The 15,643-nt window shown below is 37.7% G+C and overlaps 1 protein-coding gene across 1 annotated transcript in view; it reads right to left on the bottom strand.

Moving 5' to 3' along the window:
* Positions 1-238: 238 nt before the first annotated feature.
* The window catches only part of LOC121426334 (unconventional myosin-Id-like), a 64,356-nt gene continuing 48,951 nt past the window's right edge, over positions 239-15,643 (bottom strand). Inside the window, 14 exon segments of the mRNA XM_041622602.1 lie at positions 239-975; positions 2,232-2,359; positions 2,361-2,381; positions 3,456-3,572; positions 5,815-5,916; positions 6,305-6,449; positions 6,897-7,117; positions 7,999-8,206; positions 9,847-10,013; positions 10,981-11,058; positions 12,297-12,426; positions 13,530-13,660; positions 14,522-14,747; positions 15,482-15,624. Coding sequence (XP_041478536.1) covers positions 813-975; positions 2,232-2,359; positions 2,361-2,381; positions 3,456-3,572; positions 5,815-5,916; positions 6,305-6,449; positions 6,897-7,117; positions 7,999-8,206; positions 9,847-10,013; positions 10,981-11,058; positions 12,297-12,426; positions 13,530-13,660; positions 14,522-14,747; positions 15,482-15,624 — 1,980 coding nt within the window. The 3' untranslated portion in view covers positions 239-812.

The raw sequence follows: 15,643 nt of genomic DNA, 5'->3' as shown, positions 1-15,643 counted from the left end.
AGCCAACAGGGTAAAGCCTCGTTGAATGCTACATTGATCCAGTAAAACAGCAACGTTTTGTTGCAGAATCAGTTTTCATCTTTCATTTCGTAAACAGTTTCATTTGGTTGCATGTCCTTAATACACAAGCTTGGCTTCATAACGCACTAGATAATAAAAGGCTCTTAAGGCCATCAGGATTTCAGAATAAAAGCCCTGCACTTTGAAAATGGGTATGACCGACTTGTTTGTTACCAGCCAATCAGATGCAAGGATTTGCAGTAGCTTATAACATTTGTCAAAGAAACAAAAAATGCTTCATGGAAAGCTCTGTCAATGATTTTCACTTTCTAATTTGTTATCAGTCAATAAGCTGCAAAGATTCGCAGTACATGTAGCTTATAATATCTCTCAGTGAACATCACTGGCAAAACCCATTCATGAAACGCTCCCCAGCTCCAGGACATAGTGTAAAAAAAAGTGTTTGTTTAACGATTCTCAAAAGACTGCTCACACCTACCATGTACCCAAACAGGAGTCGGAACTACGTAAGAGATTCATCTGATGGGTAAAATTCAAATAAAACAAGTTTTCATCTTTTCGCAATCAAATTGGTTTTTACCTTGTCAGCTTTTGCCTGTTTGTTTTTGCTAGCTTCTTCAGACTAGCCCTGACTTGCCGTAGACGGGGTAGCATCGGCAGCGCGGCAGACAGAGCTAGCAGTGAGAACTGTTTTATGGGATCACTTTTCGGACAAGTTGATAAGCTTTGGGGCAGGTAACCTGGGCTGGATCAGTATGAGAAGGCCTCCAAGGTCTAGGTCAGCAGTACTCTCAGCTCTCGATGCTAGGCCATTGTAGGATGAAGTCATGGTGATCTCTTTGGAAGACTGGTTCGTCAACACCAGTCGGTTGGACGCGGATCTTCCGCTGCTTCTTACCCAGCTGGCACTGCAGGTTGTTGCTGACGATGGTCCGGATCTCTCGTTTACGAGTGCTGGAAAGGGAGATATGAAAGACATAGATCATTGTCTGATGAAGATACAAGGATTGCTCCAAGGTCCCCTTCCAATACAGGAAGGGTTAAAGATAATTAAGAGTTATGGTAACGATCTCAAAATGACTTCAAACAGAATCCATAAAATTACCACCCAAGTGTTTGTATGTATAAATAAAAAATATGCGCCAAATGGCTCTGGAAGAAATATGTGTAATTGCTGAGAAATAAGCAAGATAAGCATGGAATTCCATCAAATGCCAGGTATTTTTCTGAGCAATAACTATACACTGTCCCACATATGCTTTTCTGTGATAGTGATCATCAGAATTTTCGTTTTTCAGCTAAGATTTCATGATTTCAAGAAAAAAAGTTTACATTAATGAACCAAATCTAGATGCATGATAATATTCTGACAATAAACCTTGATTTAAAAGACTCTCTCATGAAATAAGTGTTTGCAGCAATTTCCTTTTTTTTTAAACTTTAACCTTCAGGGTGCAATATCAGATTGTATACACAGGGTGAAATCCATAGAAGCCCAATACTGTCATTTTCAGCATTCACAAAATCAATATGTAACATTGAATAATAACTCTAAATGGCTTTACAAACTTCTCAGTTTTTATGCAAGTACTTTTCCTTTGTGAGAGCGATGATATTCAGTAAGAGTAATAATATGAACCATTATACAGCAGTTTTAATATTTTTTTTTTGGCTAAACTGTATTGTGATACAAACTTTAAAGCGATTACCCAGCTTTAGCTCATCTACTCTTCCAAAAAATTCATCCAACAAGATTCTGGTTTACTACACACGTAGGTGGATAATAAAAAATTGTCATATCCTGGCAGTCTATCACTTTTACATTCTTCTCTTTCTTTCCTCTCTTCCTTATTCTTACATTTTATTTTCTTTCTTGGATTCAAAACCTGTTTAAAGGTGCTTCAACCAATCAAGCTTTTAGCTTATGTTGCAACACCTTTGTATGTTCACTATTTACTTGTGTTTCAGTTGTATTTATATATTATTTGTGTGTTCTTTTACATTGTACATTGTGAACATGCATGCATGAATGAATGAATGAATAAATAACTGACTAACTAACTAACTAACTAACTAAATAAATAAATAAATAAATGAATGAATAAATAAATGAATAAATAAATAAATAAATAAATACATAAATAAATAAAAGGATGTGAGTGTGAGTGCTGTGGTGGGATCTAAACCCCAGACCTTGTGGTAATACTCACCCCACCCACGTGTCTTCCAGGATGCCAACAAGTTCAGGCACTCGGTTCTCCCTGGCATCATTGGTAAGGCACACGACGATGTCATTGTCACCTGATAGATGGACTATGATCAGCTGATCTCTACCGGGGGGTCACGCTCACTCCCGTAACCTTCAGTGGAGTAAAGAATAAAAAAAAGAGAAAGAAATGAGACAAAGGCCCTGTAACATAAAAACAAGCAATCAATTGTATAACAAAGTGTACCGGTAAGACTGTGGCAAAATGTGTACAAAAGGTTAAAATTGATTGTAAATATAAAGTGAATCTCTCCATCAGGGTTTTCTTTTCAGGAAAGCAAAATTCCGTGATTTTTCCCTGATGAAGTTTAAAAATTCCCTGATAATCATTTACACCCTTTCCCAGTGCCGCATGTTTTTCTAAGTTGTTGCAGTGAATTACATGTATTTTCAGTATAAAAACAGTAATATAATAATAATAATTAATACCACCATAACCTGTCATTCAATGGATGTTATTAATATGCAACAAAATATAAGTCTGACTGACTCCTGTGCTTTCGACTACTGGGCCAATCAAAATTCCCTGATTTTTTTTCCCTATTTGAGGCATTTACCAGATTTGAGGTACTTTTCATGAAATTCCCTGATTTTACCCTGACTGGAAAAAGTAAAATAATTTTCCCTTATGGGCTGGGAACCCTGCTTAATGTACCCCCCCCAAAAAAAACTTGGCTTTTAATAAATGAAATCTTTGCCCAGTTTATTAATTAATTTCTTTAAAAAAAATCTTTGTTTGGGGTACATCCCTACTTTTGATTGTTTTCTTGTTTAGATTGGCATAGTGCAATATGCTGATTGTAATTTCTGTGGTTTTTTGCGCACAACTGTTTATCTAACTTATGTACCATCGCCAACACAGCAATCAACAACCAACAACTACTGCTGCTACTACTACTACTACTACTATTACTACTACTACTACTACTACTACAACAACTACTACTACTACTACTACTACAACATCTACTACTACTTCTACTACTACTACTACTACTACTACTACTACTACTACTACTACTACTACTACTACTACTACTACTACTTTTACTACCAAAGAACAATTACCATTCCCAGTTTTTGTAATAACAATGGGTATTTATGCTGTTTAGTATGAAGCGCTTTTGTTCATACTATCATTACTACACATACAAGATGATTATATTACCTCTGAAACAGGAGTTCCCGGTCTCATGAGTTTGAAGTTCTTCTTGGGATCCAGTTTGTAGATGAACTGATCGGTGATGACAAGCGCCCTCTCTGCAAACTTGTTATGCTTGTTAACCTATGTTACCAATGCCAACATTAGAGTAAACAATGAGAATCCTACAGAGGGCAACAAGACATGATTTTGTAACCAGGGTCCCATGACACAAAGGTTAGCGATTGATTGTATGCTAGATTTTCCCGATTGTAGTTGATGTAAACAATCGTAAAGATATTCTTCTATGATGATTGCTAGGCTTTGTGATATGGGCCCCAGGGGCTGTTTCATAAAGCTGTTCGTAAGATAAGAGTGACTGTAAGAACGACTGGTGATCCTTTCTTACGCGCTGAACCATCGCCAATGAATATACCATTTACCACAAGAAAGGATCACCAGTCGTTCTTAAAGTCGCTCTTGACTTACGGACAGCTTTACGAAACACCCACCTGGGTACCATGACACAAAGGTTAGCGATTGATTGTACGCTTGATTTTCCTGATTGTGGTCGATGTAAACAATCGTAAAGATATTCTTCTATCTTTTGCTATCTCTTGCTAGGCTTTGTGATACAGGGCCCCAGGATGGGCAGATCATCAGGGTACAGAAAGACTTTACGCCTAAAAATCATTAGTATGCCTTGCGATTTGGTGGATTCACAATATGGTGCGCCCCCTAACGGTTGCAGCCGACAGGCTGAAATTCGCAATGCATCATGGGAAAAATTCAACATGTTTTGCTTGCACACGCTGCACGCTAGCTAGTGAATGCATGTGATTATGCTGCGCCGGCTGATAATAATAATAGTCAGTTCTTGTATAGTGCATAACACATTATGAAGAACATCTCTATGCGCTTCCAAAGGACTTGGATATTATTACCCCGCTGTAGCTCAAACAGCTTTCACGCGCATTTCAAGGAATAAATTCCTGCCAGGTACCCATTCACCTCACCTGGGATGAGTGCAGCACCATGTGGATTAATTTCTTGCTGAAGGAAACTACGCCATGGCTGGGATTTGAACCCACGACCCTCTGTTTAAAAGTCCGTAGACTAATCCACTGGGCCACAATGCTCCATCCACTGATGCCGATCGGTCAGCTTGCATAGAATTATGCTGTTTACAAGGGTCCAGGAGGTGGGAGAAAAATTTGCCGCAAAATTCAGACTGCTTTCACTTTTGAAGCATCAGTCGTATTACTGTACGCTAGCACTGTGCGCTGCCTGCTCTTGTGGGCGATGTCAATCCTGAAGTTAGAAATTGGCCAGTCCACTGCAACTGATATTGTATTGCGAATCCACCAAATTAATCAATACATCCTTCATTAGTCAAGTATTCAGAAACTCATCTGCTGTTTAAGCAGAAGTACATGCAATGGTATTTTCAGATTAAATGCCCATCAATGAAGCTGATTTTACATATTTGAATGCATATTTTCTTAAAAAATGTCCTTTTTTTTTCAGCCATAAAAAGCAACATGATCCCTTGTTCATTTGTATGGTGTATATATATGTGTAATAACATGTGATGTAGCCACCTTGTTAGGTGCTCAAGGTGCCCCTATATTACCCCGGCTAAGCCAGTCTACTGATTCTGGTGCTCACAGGTTTCTAAGGAATTACTTCCTGCCAGTACCATTTACCTCACCTGGGTTGAGTGCAGCAAAATGTGGGTAAATTTTTTTAAGGAAAAAAATGCAATGGCTGGGAATCAAACCCACATCCCTCAGATTGAAAGATGATATTCTTAACCAGTGGACAACGATGCCCCCACATATCAAAGTCAATTAGTAACACTGACTTGTCAATGCATCGTTGTCAATCAGAATTCATTATTTCCAAAATCTTTTGGACCTCCTCCTTCCTTAGAGATAAAGACGACAATGCAGGAAGCACAAAAATAACAAAAACATTTCCCTCATAGCTTAAGGTCTTTCACTGGCCTTACTTACACTAACTTCCCTTTGTGTCTGCCTAATCCTTTGCTTTCATCCCCTTCTCTAACCTGATTGGTCATCACAACTCTCTATTGCCCTTTTTGTCTCCTTGATTCTAGTGTTGGTGTTGCATGTCTGTGATCTATATGATCGTTCTTCCACTTGATATGTTTGTCATTTTGCCTCTGAGGAAGATTCTGCTAGGATCAAAAGCTTGGGCCCCTTCTGACTCTTTAAAAACATTTCAATAATAACAGAGGCAATTCAGAGACGATACATTCTATTTGGCAAGAACGCATTAAAGAGTCAATGTACTAATTGACTTTTATTGGCTACCATTTCTTATGCCAATAGGTGAATTACTAAGACTCTGGAAATGTAAATACCTTGAGTATTTTTGATGAGAAGAGTACATTCTTGAACCTGTCTTTGGTTTTGAGTTGTCCTATCATCGCTACATACACGGATGATTGGAAATTCTCATCCATCTGGGAAAAATTAAATGAGAAATATTTAAGTTTAAAACATTCTTATCTCAAATTTAAATCATTATCTCAAGTACTGCTAATTCAATCATAGTTACACTTATTTACATCAGTCAGGAATGCCTAGAGCTTCACAAGCCCAGTGAATAGTTATCAAACAAGAATAATCATTTAACTGTCTTTGCTATTACTTTCTTGTTAGTTTGCTTATTCAATTTTCTCTTACAAATTTTAAACTACATATAGAATATTACAAGGCATTATTCACTCAACAAGTATTACTGTTATGAGTATTGATATAATCATAATAATTTCAGTGATTTCAATTTTTTCTTCACTTTAACCCCCCTCCCCCTCAAAAACCCACAGAAAATAAAAAATACAAACTTACAGAGGAGAGATAATCTCCCCTCCACCTCCTTTGGTGACCCCAGTTTGACCTTCGACCTGCCAAGGCCGACTGTGCAGCTGACTTTAGTCTGACCTCCGGCCATTCTTCTCTGGGGACGTTTCTTAGGATCTGAGCAGCTATCCATCTAATCAATCAAAACAAGCATATGCTACAGAATGAATGACAATACATTTGAAAGCTTTCATACATGTAAGTGTTTGATGTATTGGTGCTGTATTCATAAAAAGTGAAACATTATGATTATTAATAATCTTACAACAGGTGTTGATATAAGAATAGCTATTCCACTTTCTCAGAGCAATGTGAAACCTTGTTTCACATGATAATAAGGAAAAAAAAAATCATATTTCATGTAATGAAAACAAAAGAAATAATAAAAGCGTGATATTGACTCATTCAATTGCTTGCCACTGTTGTGCCTATAACTATTTTGGAAAAAAAAAGAATCTAAAATGTTATAACTTTCTTATTACATCGGATTTAAACGAAACTGTTGATACGCGTGTTGGATTTTTCTTGTTTTATACAATTCAACTTATGGTGGGGGGGATCTAGGCGTTTGATGACTTGCCTCCTATGTGACTTCTGTAGCAACTTGGAAAGGGGCCTCATCCACTTGTGAGGCTCTGGCCATTCCAGACTCCTCCCATAATCCCTCTTCTGCTTGACCCGACCAAACGTAGCCTTGACCTTGTTCATGTAGGACCTCCTGACGTAGCGCTTGTAAGCACTCATGAGGTAGATGGCTCGGATCTTCTTGACTCGCCACCTGGCTAGAGTGCCTCTCCAAAGCTTTACAAAAAGAGAAAAAGAGGTGGACAAATCTTTAAAGACAAAGATTAAAGTTCTTTAGTGTGTCCATAATTCCTCTTCTGCTTGACCCGACCAAACGTAGCCTTGACCTTGTTCATGTAGGACCTCCTGACGTAGCGCTTGTAAGCACTCATGATCAGGCAGATGGCTCAGATCTTCTTGACTCGCCACCTGGCTAGGGTGCCTCTCCAAAGCTTTCAGAAAAAAGATTGCAATAATAATAGAGGTCCAACCTCTAATACGTTTGAAACCCCAAACATCTTAACCCCCCCCAAAAAAAATTACTCAAATAATGTATCAATATTCCTGGAGATTCATATCATTCCATAAATGTGAAAGCATCTGGGGGACAATTTCATGAAAGTTGTCAGCACTGACAAGTTGTCTTTCTCTGACAGTTACCATAGTAACAGTCAGAGGCCAGTGCCTTTCAGCCAATCAAAACCAAGCATTTCACTTAAATTGTCAGCAACGACAATTTAGTCCGTTCTGACAATTTTCATGAAACACCCAACTGTGCTCAGATTCTTCATGACTTGGGCCAAATTAGGTGGATTGCATTTGAATTTTTTTCGGAACTTAGAAATAAGTATAAATGCTATTGCTTTTATTTGTTTAAAAACAAATAGGACCATATTCTGAAGTCCAATAGGCTACAGTCTTACTCTGTGCGAAAATGGTGGGAAGCTGAAAATATCAAAATTTGATTTAGTTATTACTCCCAGACAATTATGAATAATTTGTGAAACAAAACTGTACAAGGATTTGTGTCACATACGGCTAGTTATAATTAGCCAATGTTTGGACCAGAATTCAACTTAGACCAAAGCTTAGAAAACCGGCCATAATGGCTAGAATACCTTTTGCAGGAATGTCGCTAGAGCTGGAAGCAACCTGGTCCTGGCCTCCTCGAGCTGGACTATCGTCCTTGGGGTTCTGATGAAAATCTTTGTCTTGCCGTACTTGACATCATGGTCCAGCTGGAGTTCACTGACCAGGGTCTGGACCCCGAGCTTGTCGTCTCCCCCTCGGAAGTTAGGCCAGGTGTAGCCTGATAACATCTTATACCTAGAAAGGCCAACGATGATGAGAAAATAATTTTATCAAGAAAATTGAGGTCTTATAAAATCTTACATGGCATAAAATGGTCTATAGGATCCTCCCCATCAAAGGAATCCTTTCACTTTGTGAGCAGCCGATTGAAAAAAAATTCTCGAACTAAGATGAATCATACATGTATGTCTGAGTGCTTGTATCTGTCCTCAAAATCCCTGAAACAGACCCCAATACAGGATGAAAAACTATCATTTAGACTCAAGTAGCTACTGATTAGGCTGATTTTGATAAACATGCATGCCCGGTTTTCTCAAATTCAAAAAGAATGGTGAGAATATGTATGGTCACATGATGCTATATAGACCAATCAGCACACAGGATTTAATTCATGTAGGATATAATATTCCATGAATTTGTCCAAGGGTCAATTAAGATAGATAGTTATTAAAGATTCCATGACAATGAAAAGTACATTTCTACCATCCCCTCTATCAATCTGTATCAACGCCATCAAACTCACATGCCTATTTTAAGACAAGCTGCAAAATGACTATAAGAGTGAAAAAAGGTTTTTGTTTACTTGGGTTTATTTTCAATGTCTTACGCCAATTCCTCCAATTGCCAATTCGTCTACTTTCATTTGGTCTTCCATTTCATCTATGACCATTTTGGCTAATAACCAGTTTGTGCAATAGCCAGTCCATATACCATTTGGTCTAATTAGACCAAGTGTTAATTGTGCAAAATGAATGAAAATAAAATGGATATTAGACCGACTGGTTATCAGATGAAATGGCCAAAGACAAAATGGCCATTAGACCAAGTGATGATGAGATCAAATGGTTATTGGACTAAATGGTTGTTAGACAAAAAGTTGATGGACAGAATGGCATAAGACAAAATGAAGGTAGACCATGTGGTGAAGGGAAGAGTTGGCAGTAGACAAATTGGCAATTCACCCTTTACAGGTATGCCTGTGGCAGAGTTGATACCTAAACGTATACTCACTGGCATCACCTCAAACCCGATTATTTCCTGTTTTTATGATCATTGCTTTATCTATCCTCCCCTCCCATCTCCTCTGATAAAAGCAATTTCCACAGCTTTCATCACTGCCAATACACATTTCTTCGCAGAAATGAAATTACACCTCTCCATAGTTGTAAACAATATCATTTTATAAATTTCCATTTATTGAAGATTTATCTTTTTTAGTAGGTCTCTGACAAATACAATGTGCAAAAGTATACTCATCAATGTCTTGACAAATACCTCTTCCTACCTAAGGGATGTTTTGTACATTTAGGTTATGAAGAAAAGAGTTTTTACATCGATAGATTTCCATAGTTGAGATTGACCAGGGCCCTGACACAGAGTTACGAAATCACAACAATGGAAAGCAAGCCATGTTAACATCTAAAATACATGTTTGTTCAAAATATTTTGTAGATTTATTGGTCTCTTAACAATTCAGTATGCTTCTCTTTGTATTCAAAGGACAATGTGAAAATTTCCTATTTAAAGAAAGAATTCTGACATTGTTGGATTTCCATATAGTTTAGATTGATTGGATCAATTGTAACTCCATGTAAGATAGGGCCCAGATCAATTGCAACTTTGTAGGACAGGCTCTGGTATATTGGTTTACCAACCTGAGAAGAAATCGCTGGTAGTGCTGTCTGGAAGCGAAGCCTGCCCTCCTCACACGGACGTTCTCCAACAGTCCCAGATACCTGACTTGATGTAGACATCGAACATCCTCAAAGAGTAGGGGTGATTTCTCTTCGTTGGGTTTGATGCACCTCACGTAGTATGGCTCCTATAACATCATGGAGAAAGACATTTTGTTAGCCAACTGTCTATCCAGAGGCACCAAATCCATTTTCGGAAGGAGATTTCCTGATTTGGGTCCATTTAAAAAAATGTCCTGGGGAGCGTTTTATCAATATTTTCATCCGACAAGTTGTCAGATCTGACATGTTTCCATGATTTTGATTGGCTGAGAGGCACTGTTCCTATCGTAACTGTCGGATAAAACGCCCGACAAGTCCTTTCATGGAACGCCCCCCTGCTCTCCAGTTTGAGTTTGAATCTCTCCTACTCTATTTGTATTTCCCTTCCTTTTCTCCTGATCCCGGCAAATACGAATCTGTATCAATGTATTTTACTTCATTTATTTTTCTCAAAGGCTCTGTCACACCGTTCGGTGCAAACCTTTCAGATGAGTTGCAGGTACAGTTGAGGCCAGAAGTTTACATACACCCAGGAAATTCATATAAAAGTTGACACTTGCGAAGCATCATAAAAATTTACTGCATCTTGACATATTTGTGCTATCAGGACAAATTTAATATCAAACAAATGAGTATGTCATGCCACTTCATCACATTCCTTTGTCACCAGGAGCTGAAAAATATGTAGGTGTCATTTCTCCCCCCCCCCCAAATCTGCATATTTTAGTCAAATTAGAAATAAAAACTTGACATAAAAATTTCATATTTGTGCTAGTAACTTCTCAACACACTGATTTCAGATTACACTTTTTGTTCAATGGTGACATATCATGATAGAAAAAGTAATATAAATCATAGATTTAACATTTATATATTTCTATGAAACGTTGTTTGGATATATAGCAGGGCCCGCTGGGAGAACAGTTAACGGAACTGAAGTGGCTACCCTGGGTAAATATACCATTATTATTAAGGGGCATTGGAGGAGGCCAACTCAAACTTGCCTCCTCCCTAACCTGCCCCACAGGTCAACTGATAGAGGCACTCACTCACCTTAGAGGCCAGGTTTTTAACTAGTTCTATCATGGAGTTCTTGAAGACTGTACCAGCAGTGGGCGGTCGCTTGGTTACCTACACAAAACAATGAATATAGAAGCTTGCAACATGATACAAAATATGACAAAATATTGGGAGTACAAAGGAAAATGAGGAAGAGGGAAATTTATGGGATAAAAGGAAGACATGACAGAGTGAGGGGGGGGGGGATAAAAGAGAAAGGAAGAAAAAGAAGACACTAGAAAAGAATAGAATAAAGTTTGTTCTACACAAAAGACCAGCTGCCTCCTAGTCAATGTAACTGGCTCCACCTATAAGTGTGTTTTTATTCATGGTGATATGATTATAAAAATGAAATTTCCAGGCTCTTCCCAGCTTTTACGTGTAGGAGCCTCCCTGTAGGACCAAAAAACAAAATTCAATTCCAAATTGGAGTAAAAACTCAAACCAATCTTGCCTTTTCTGTGATGTGAACTTGATTTGGACTTTACTCAAAAGCACAAAGCTTGCATTAATGCAGACTTTTTATGTGAGTATTTTTTATGTAGTCCTAATTGCACTGTAAGCCTATGTGTATATTATTTTATAAACCCGATGTGAAAGGAATTCCCTACAAAGGACCATAAATATATTCAATTCAGTTCAATCTAATTCAAGTCACATTATTCTGGACCTTAGTTACGATAACTTTACTTTATCTAACTTTCCTACTTAATGCAGAATGCAATTTGTTATATAACTGGATGGTAGTCATGTCACAGTGTGTGGTGGGCTCGAGATTTGTTTTGTATTCTATTCATATTCTTTCATATTTAAAATATTTAAATCTTGTAAATATTAAAACATTTAATATGTACAAGATAATGCATGGTATGCTGCCGGACAGTATTCGTAAGCAATTTATTTTAAGTGATTGTAACTTCATGCTAGATCATCGTCTCTAAAAATCAAATTACCCTTAGTTAAAAGCAATTATAAGAAAAGTAGTTTACAGTACAGGGGGGTCAGAAGCTGGAACGCACTACCTAATGACTTAAAAGTAACTAGTTTCAACATATTTAGATTGGACACCAGAGTGACGTAAGCATGTTTGTTCTGTTTGTTTTCCTTTGTAATATTGATGATATTTTATTTGTATATTTATTTCGTATTATGTATCTTAATTGTATATACATGTAATGTGATTTTAATATGTATGCACGGACGTTCAGAAGAACAGCCATTGGCTGAAGTTCGTTTACCGTGTTGAAATAAAATAAATGAAAATAAGTATGATTATCTTGTATGAAGTATTGAGGATTAATCAAACTTACAGCAGTGACTTTCTGCTGACCTTCAGGCCACATTGATGAGATTGTTGCGTTCTGACTGGAGAAGAGAAGACGTTTGAAATCCTGGAAGAGGGTGTCCTTGTTCTTGTCCATGAAACCAGTCACATCATAGCTGCACAGGGTGAGAAAGACAATACAAGGCCCAGTTTACACAAAAAAATATACACACATTACTTTCATTTGATGGAGGGTAAACTGCCACTTGGTGTACTACTACTCGGTCTATGTTCTGTTTGGTCTCATTCAAAATGGTCTGATCCTAGAGCATCTACAACAAATTCACCTGATTTAGCCTTGAGTCTTATTACCCTCCCCTGCACACATTCACCTATCACTGACACTTTTAAGAAGAGACTGAAGGTGCACCTTTTCCAGACACAGCAGCGATAATGTTTACAATTTGTCTTCTTTAGTAATTCTGTAGACTATTTGTATATGTACTATGGCCCGTGTTCTGAAGTCGGGTTTAACTTCGACCATGGTCTAACTCTGTGCTAAAATTATGGGAAGCCAAACATTTCAAAATATTGTTTACAGTGATTGCTTCTCATATTTACTGTGCTCCTTACTACTTCTTTAATGGTGAAGACAACTGTCATCCGTATCCTTTCCAGGCAGTTAATAATGTTTTGGGAGACAAATGAGCTGATACATTGAATCCCTATTGTTATAGATTTATGTAACAACTGGCTATCCATACTTAAACCACAACTTTAAACCTGAGTTTAAGTTAAACCCGACTTCAGAATATGGGCCTATGTGTTTCTATTTGAATGAATAACTGTAAATTATGTAATATTTTATTATGTATGGGTACTTATTTTCATGTAATTTTCTATTTCATTTTGTATAAAGACACTTTGAAACTTTTGTCTAATTTCCATTTTGGCTATACCAATTTTGTCAAAAATCCACTGGCTGTATTTTATTGTGTACTGGTCCGGGGTTCAAATCCCACCGTAGCACTCGCGTCCTTTTGCAAATCTCCATTTGCAATTCTTCACCCAGGTGTTGTAAATGGGTACCCAGTAGGTAGGACTTCCTTGAATGCTTGAGTCTTTGATCAGGATAGCCGTGCTAAAGCCGGGGTAATAGTGTGCAGCGCTTAGAAAGATTTGTATTAAGCGCTATATAAATGTTGCTTATTATTATTATTAGACTACCTGACAAGTAGGACAACCAGCTTGAAGAACAAGAGAATATGAACAGACTTACGTGACATCACCAGCATAATGCTTGATCATGAAGTTCTTCCCGTGTTCAAGGCTCTTCTCTCCTGGCTGGAGAGCTCTACTTGTGAAGTGAGGATGGGAGGAGAGTTTCTTGTTCATAGCATCCAAAAAGATCTAACACGGAAGAATGAATAAATATGATAAGGAAGAGAGTGAACTACTACTGTACACACAACAATGCCACGGGGGGGGGGGGGGTGTGGAGGGAGGGAAGGGAGAACTATGCTCCTAAGATTATTCAAGTAGTGAAAAGAGGGGACGAATGGGGAGAAAAAAAAGGAGTGAAAAAAAAAAAATATGGGAGAAAAAGTGTGGAAAAAGGGGAAAAGGGGGAGAAAAAGGAATAAAAAAAGAAGAAAAGGGGGAAAAGAGGTAACGAGAGAAAAAGGAAGAGAGAAAAGTAGTAAAGCAGAAGCCTAGGTTGTATAACTCTTTACTACCCCTATTACTCAATTAAAACAACACTAGATGTTAGGTGTTCCTACCCCCTCCCCATAAAAAAAAACCCTTGTTCCACCCTGACTGCAGAGATACAACACTAAATCTTAATCAGCATAAAAGTAAAGAAAAAAAATCTTCAAAGTCCTAAATATGGTTTCTTAACCCTAAAAGGACTAGGGGGGCGATATTTCTGAAACGCAAAAAGATAGAGCCACAAAATTTTAAGATTTTTTTCTTTAAAGTCTTGCGCAACATACTGAAAATGGCTCATTTTTATACTTTGTATTTTTTATATTTGGCTTTTAATATGCAATTTTCCTTTGTGGAATCCTTTAAATATGACTACAAAGATGACACCTGGAGGAAAAAAAAATTGGGTGTTGAATATGCAAATAAGGTTTTTCATGAATAAATTTACATATTTTATTAATAAAAAAAAGAAAATATTTTTTCGTTTTTTTTTTTTACTGGCTTGTAGTTTATGTGGTAAAGAATGTGCATGCCAAATTCGTGCGAACGGCGATGGAAACTTACGGCATCGGTGATCTTCCCAACGTTCAAGCAGGCCTCGTCGAGGATCGCGATGACCCCCTTGTGTTGCTCCTCCACCAGGTCACAGATGATGCAGTTGTTGAAGTATTCCACCTTGGTCCACTCGATGCCTTCCCGCTGGTACTCCTCCTGCTCCTGCTTCAGGACGAGCTCTATGAAGAGCTGCTGAAGCTTCTCATTGCAGTAGTTGATGCAGAACTGCTCAAAGCTACACGGATGGACAGAAAGAAGCATACAAATAACGACTGCAATCTTCATTTCATGGGCAATTCCTATTATGTACGCCTCACTATCTAAAGTCTGAATTCAGTAAAAAATAGGAGGGAGGGGGGGTAAGTCCATGGAATATTTGCAGATTTTGTGTACACAATTGTGCTTAATTGAGTACATAAACTGAGAAAATTTTAATAATAAATGCACGCTTTTGGTTCATTGCAAGATAGTGCTGGCAATGCTGGCAGCTTTTACCTTTATAGGCATACCTGGGGCCCATCTTACGAAGACTATGGAAAGCCAGCAAATTCAACATATATAATGCATGTTTGTTAAAAAAATTCTAGACATGAATGTATATCCATGAATTCATTGATTTCTTGATAATTTGGTGTGTTCTCCTTTGTTTACAAAGGACATTTTGCAAATTTCATGTAGAAAAAATTATGATACTGATGGATTTCCAGAGTTACAACTGATTGGATCAATGTAACTCTTTGTAAGACGGGGCCCTGGCCTCATAACCTCAATCCCTCAATCACTTTACTTATTTGTTTTGTTGCCCCCCCCCCTTCGAAATTTATGTTTACATATACCTGATTCGGAAATTATTTTTATTCTGAGCACATGATAAACATAACTTGGATTTCCTACAATTTGAAAATGAAATGAAAAAAAATGAAATAAAGAGATTATCCAGAAAAGACTTAAAGATCTCAAGTGTCTAACCTGTTGTCATCAAATATCTCAAAGCCGTAGATGTCCAGCACACCGATGACCGTCTCCTTCCCATGATCCTTCACTGTACCTTTGACTTCAATGGCATTGTTCACCTTACCCACGATCCACGTGAAGAGGCGTTCATACATTGCCTGGAAAAATAATAGTAAT

The sequence above is a fragment of the Lytechinus variegatus genome, chromosome 13, assembly GCF_018143015.1.
Source record: "Lytechinus variegatus isolate NC3 chromosome 13, Lvar_3.0, whole genome shotgun sequence".
Lineage (NCBI taxonomy): Eukaryota > Metazoa > Echinodermata > Echinoidea > Temnopleuroida > Toxopneustidae > Lytechinus > Lytechinus variegatus.
The sequence above is the reverse complement of the archived record's forward strand: the minus strand, read 5'-3'. Positions and strand labels throughout refer to the sequence as shown.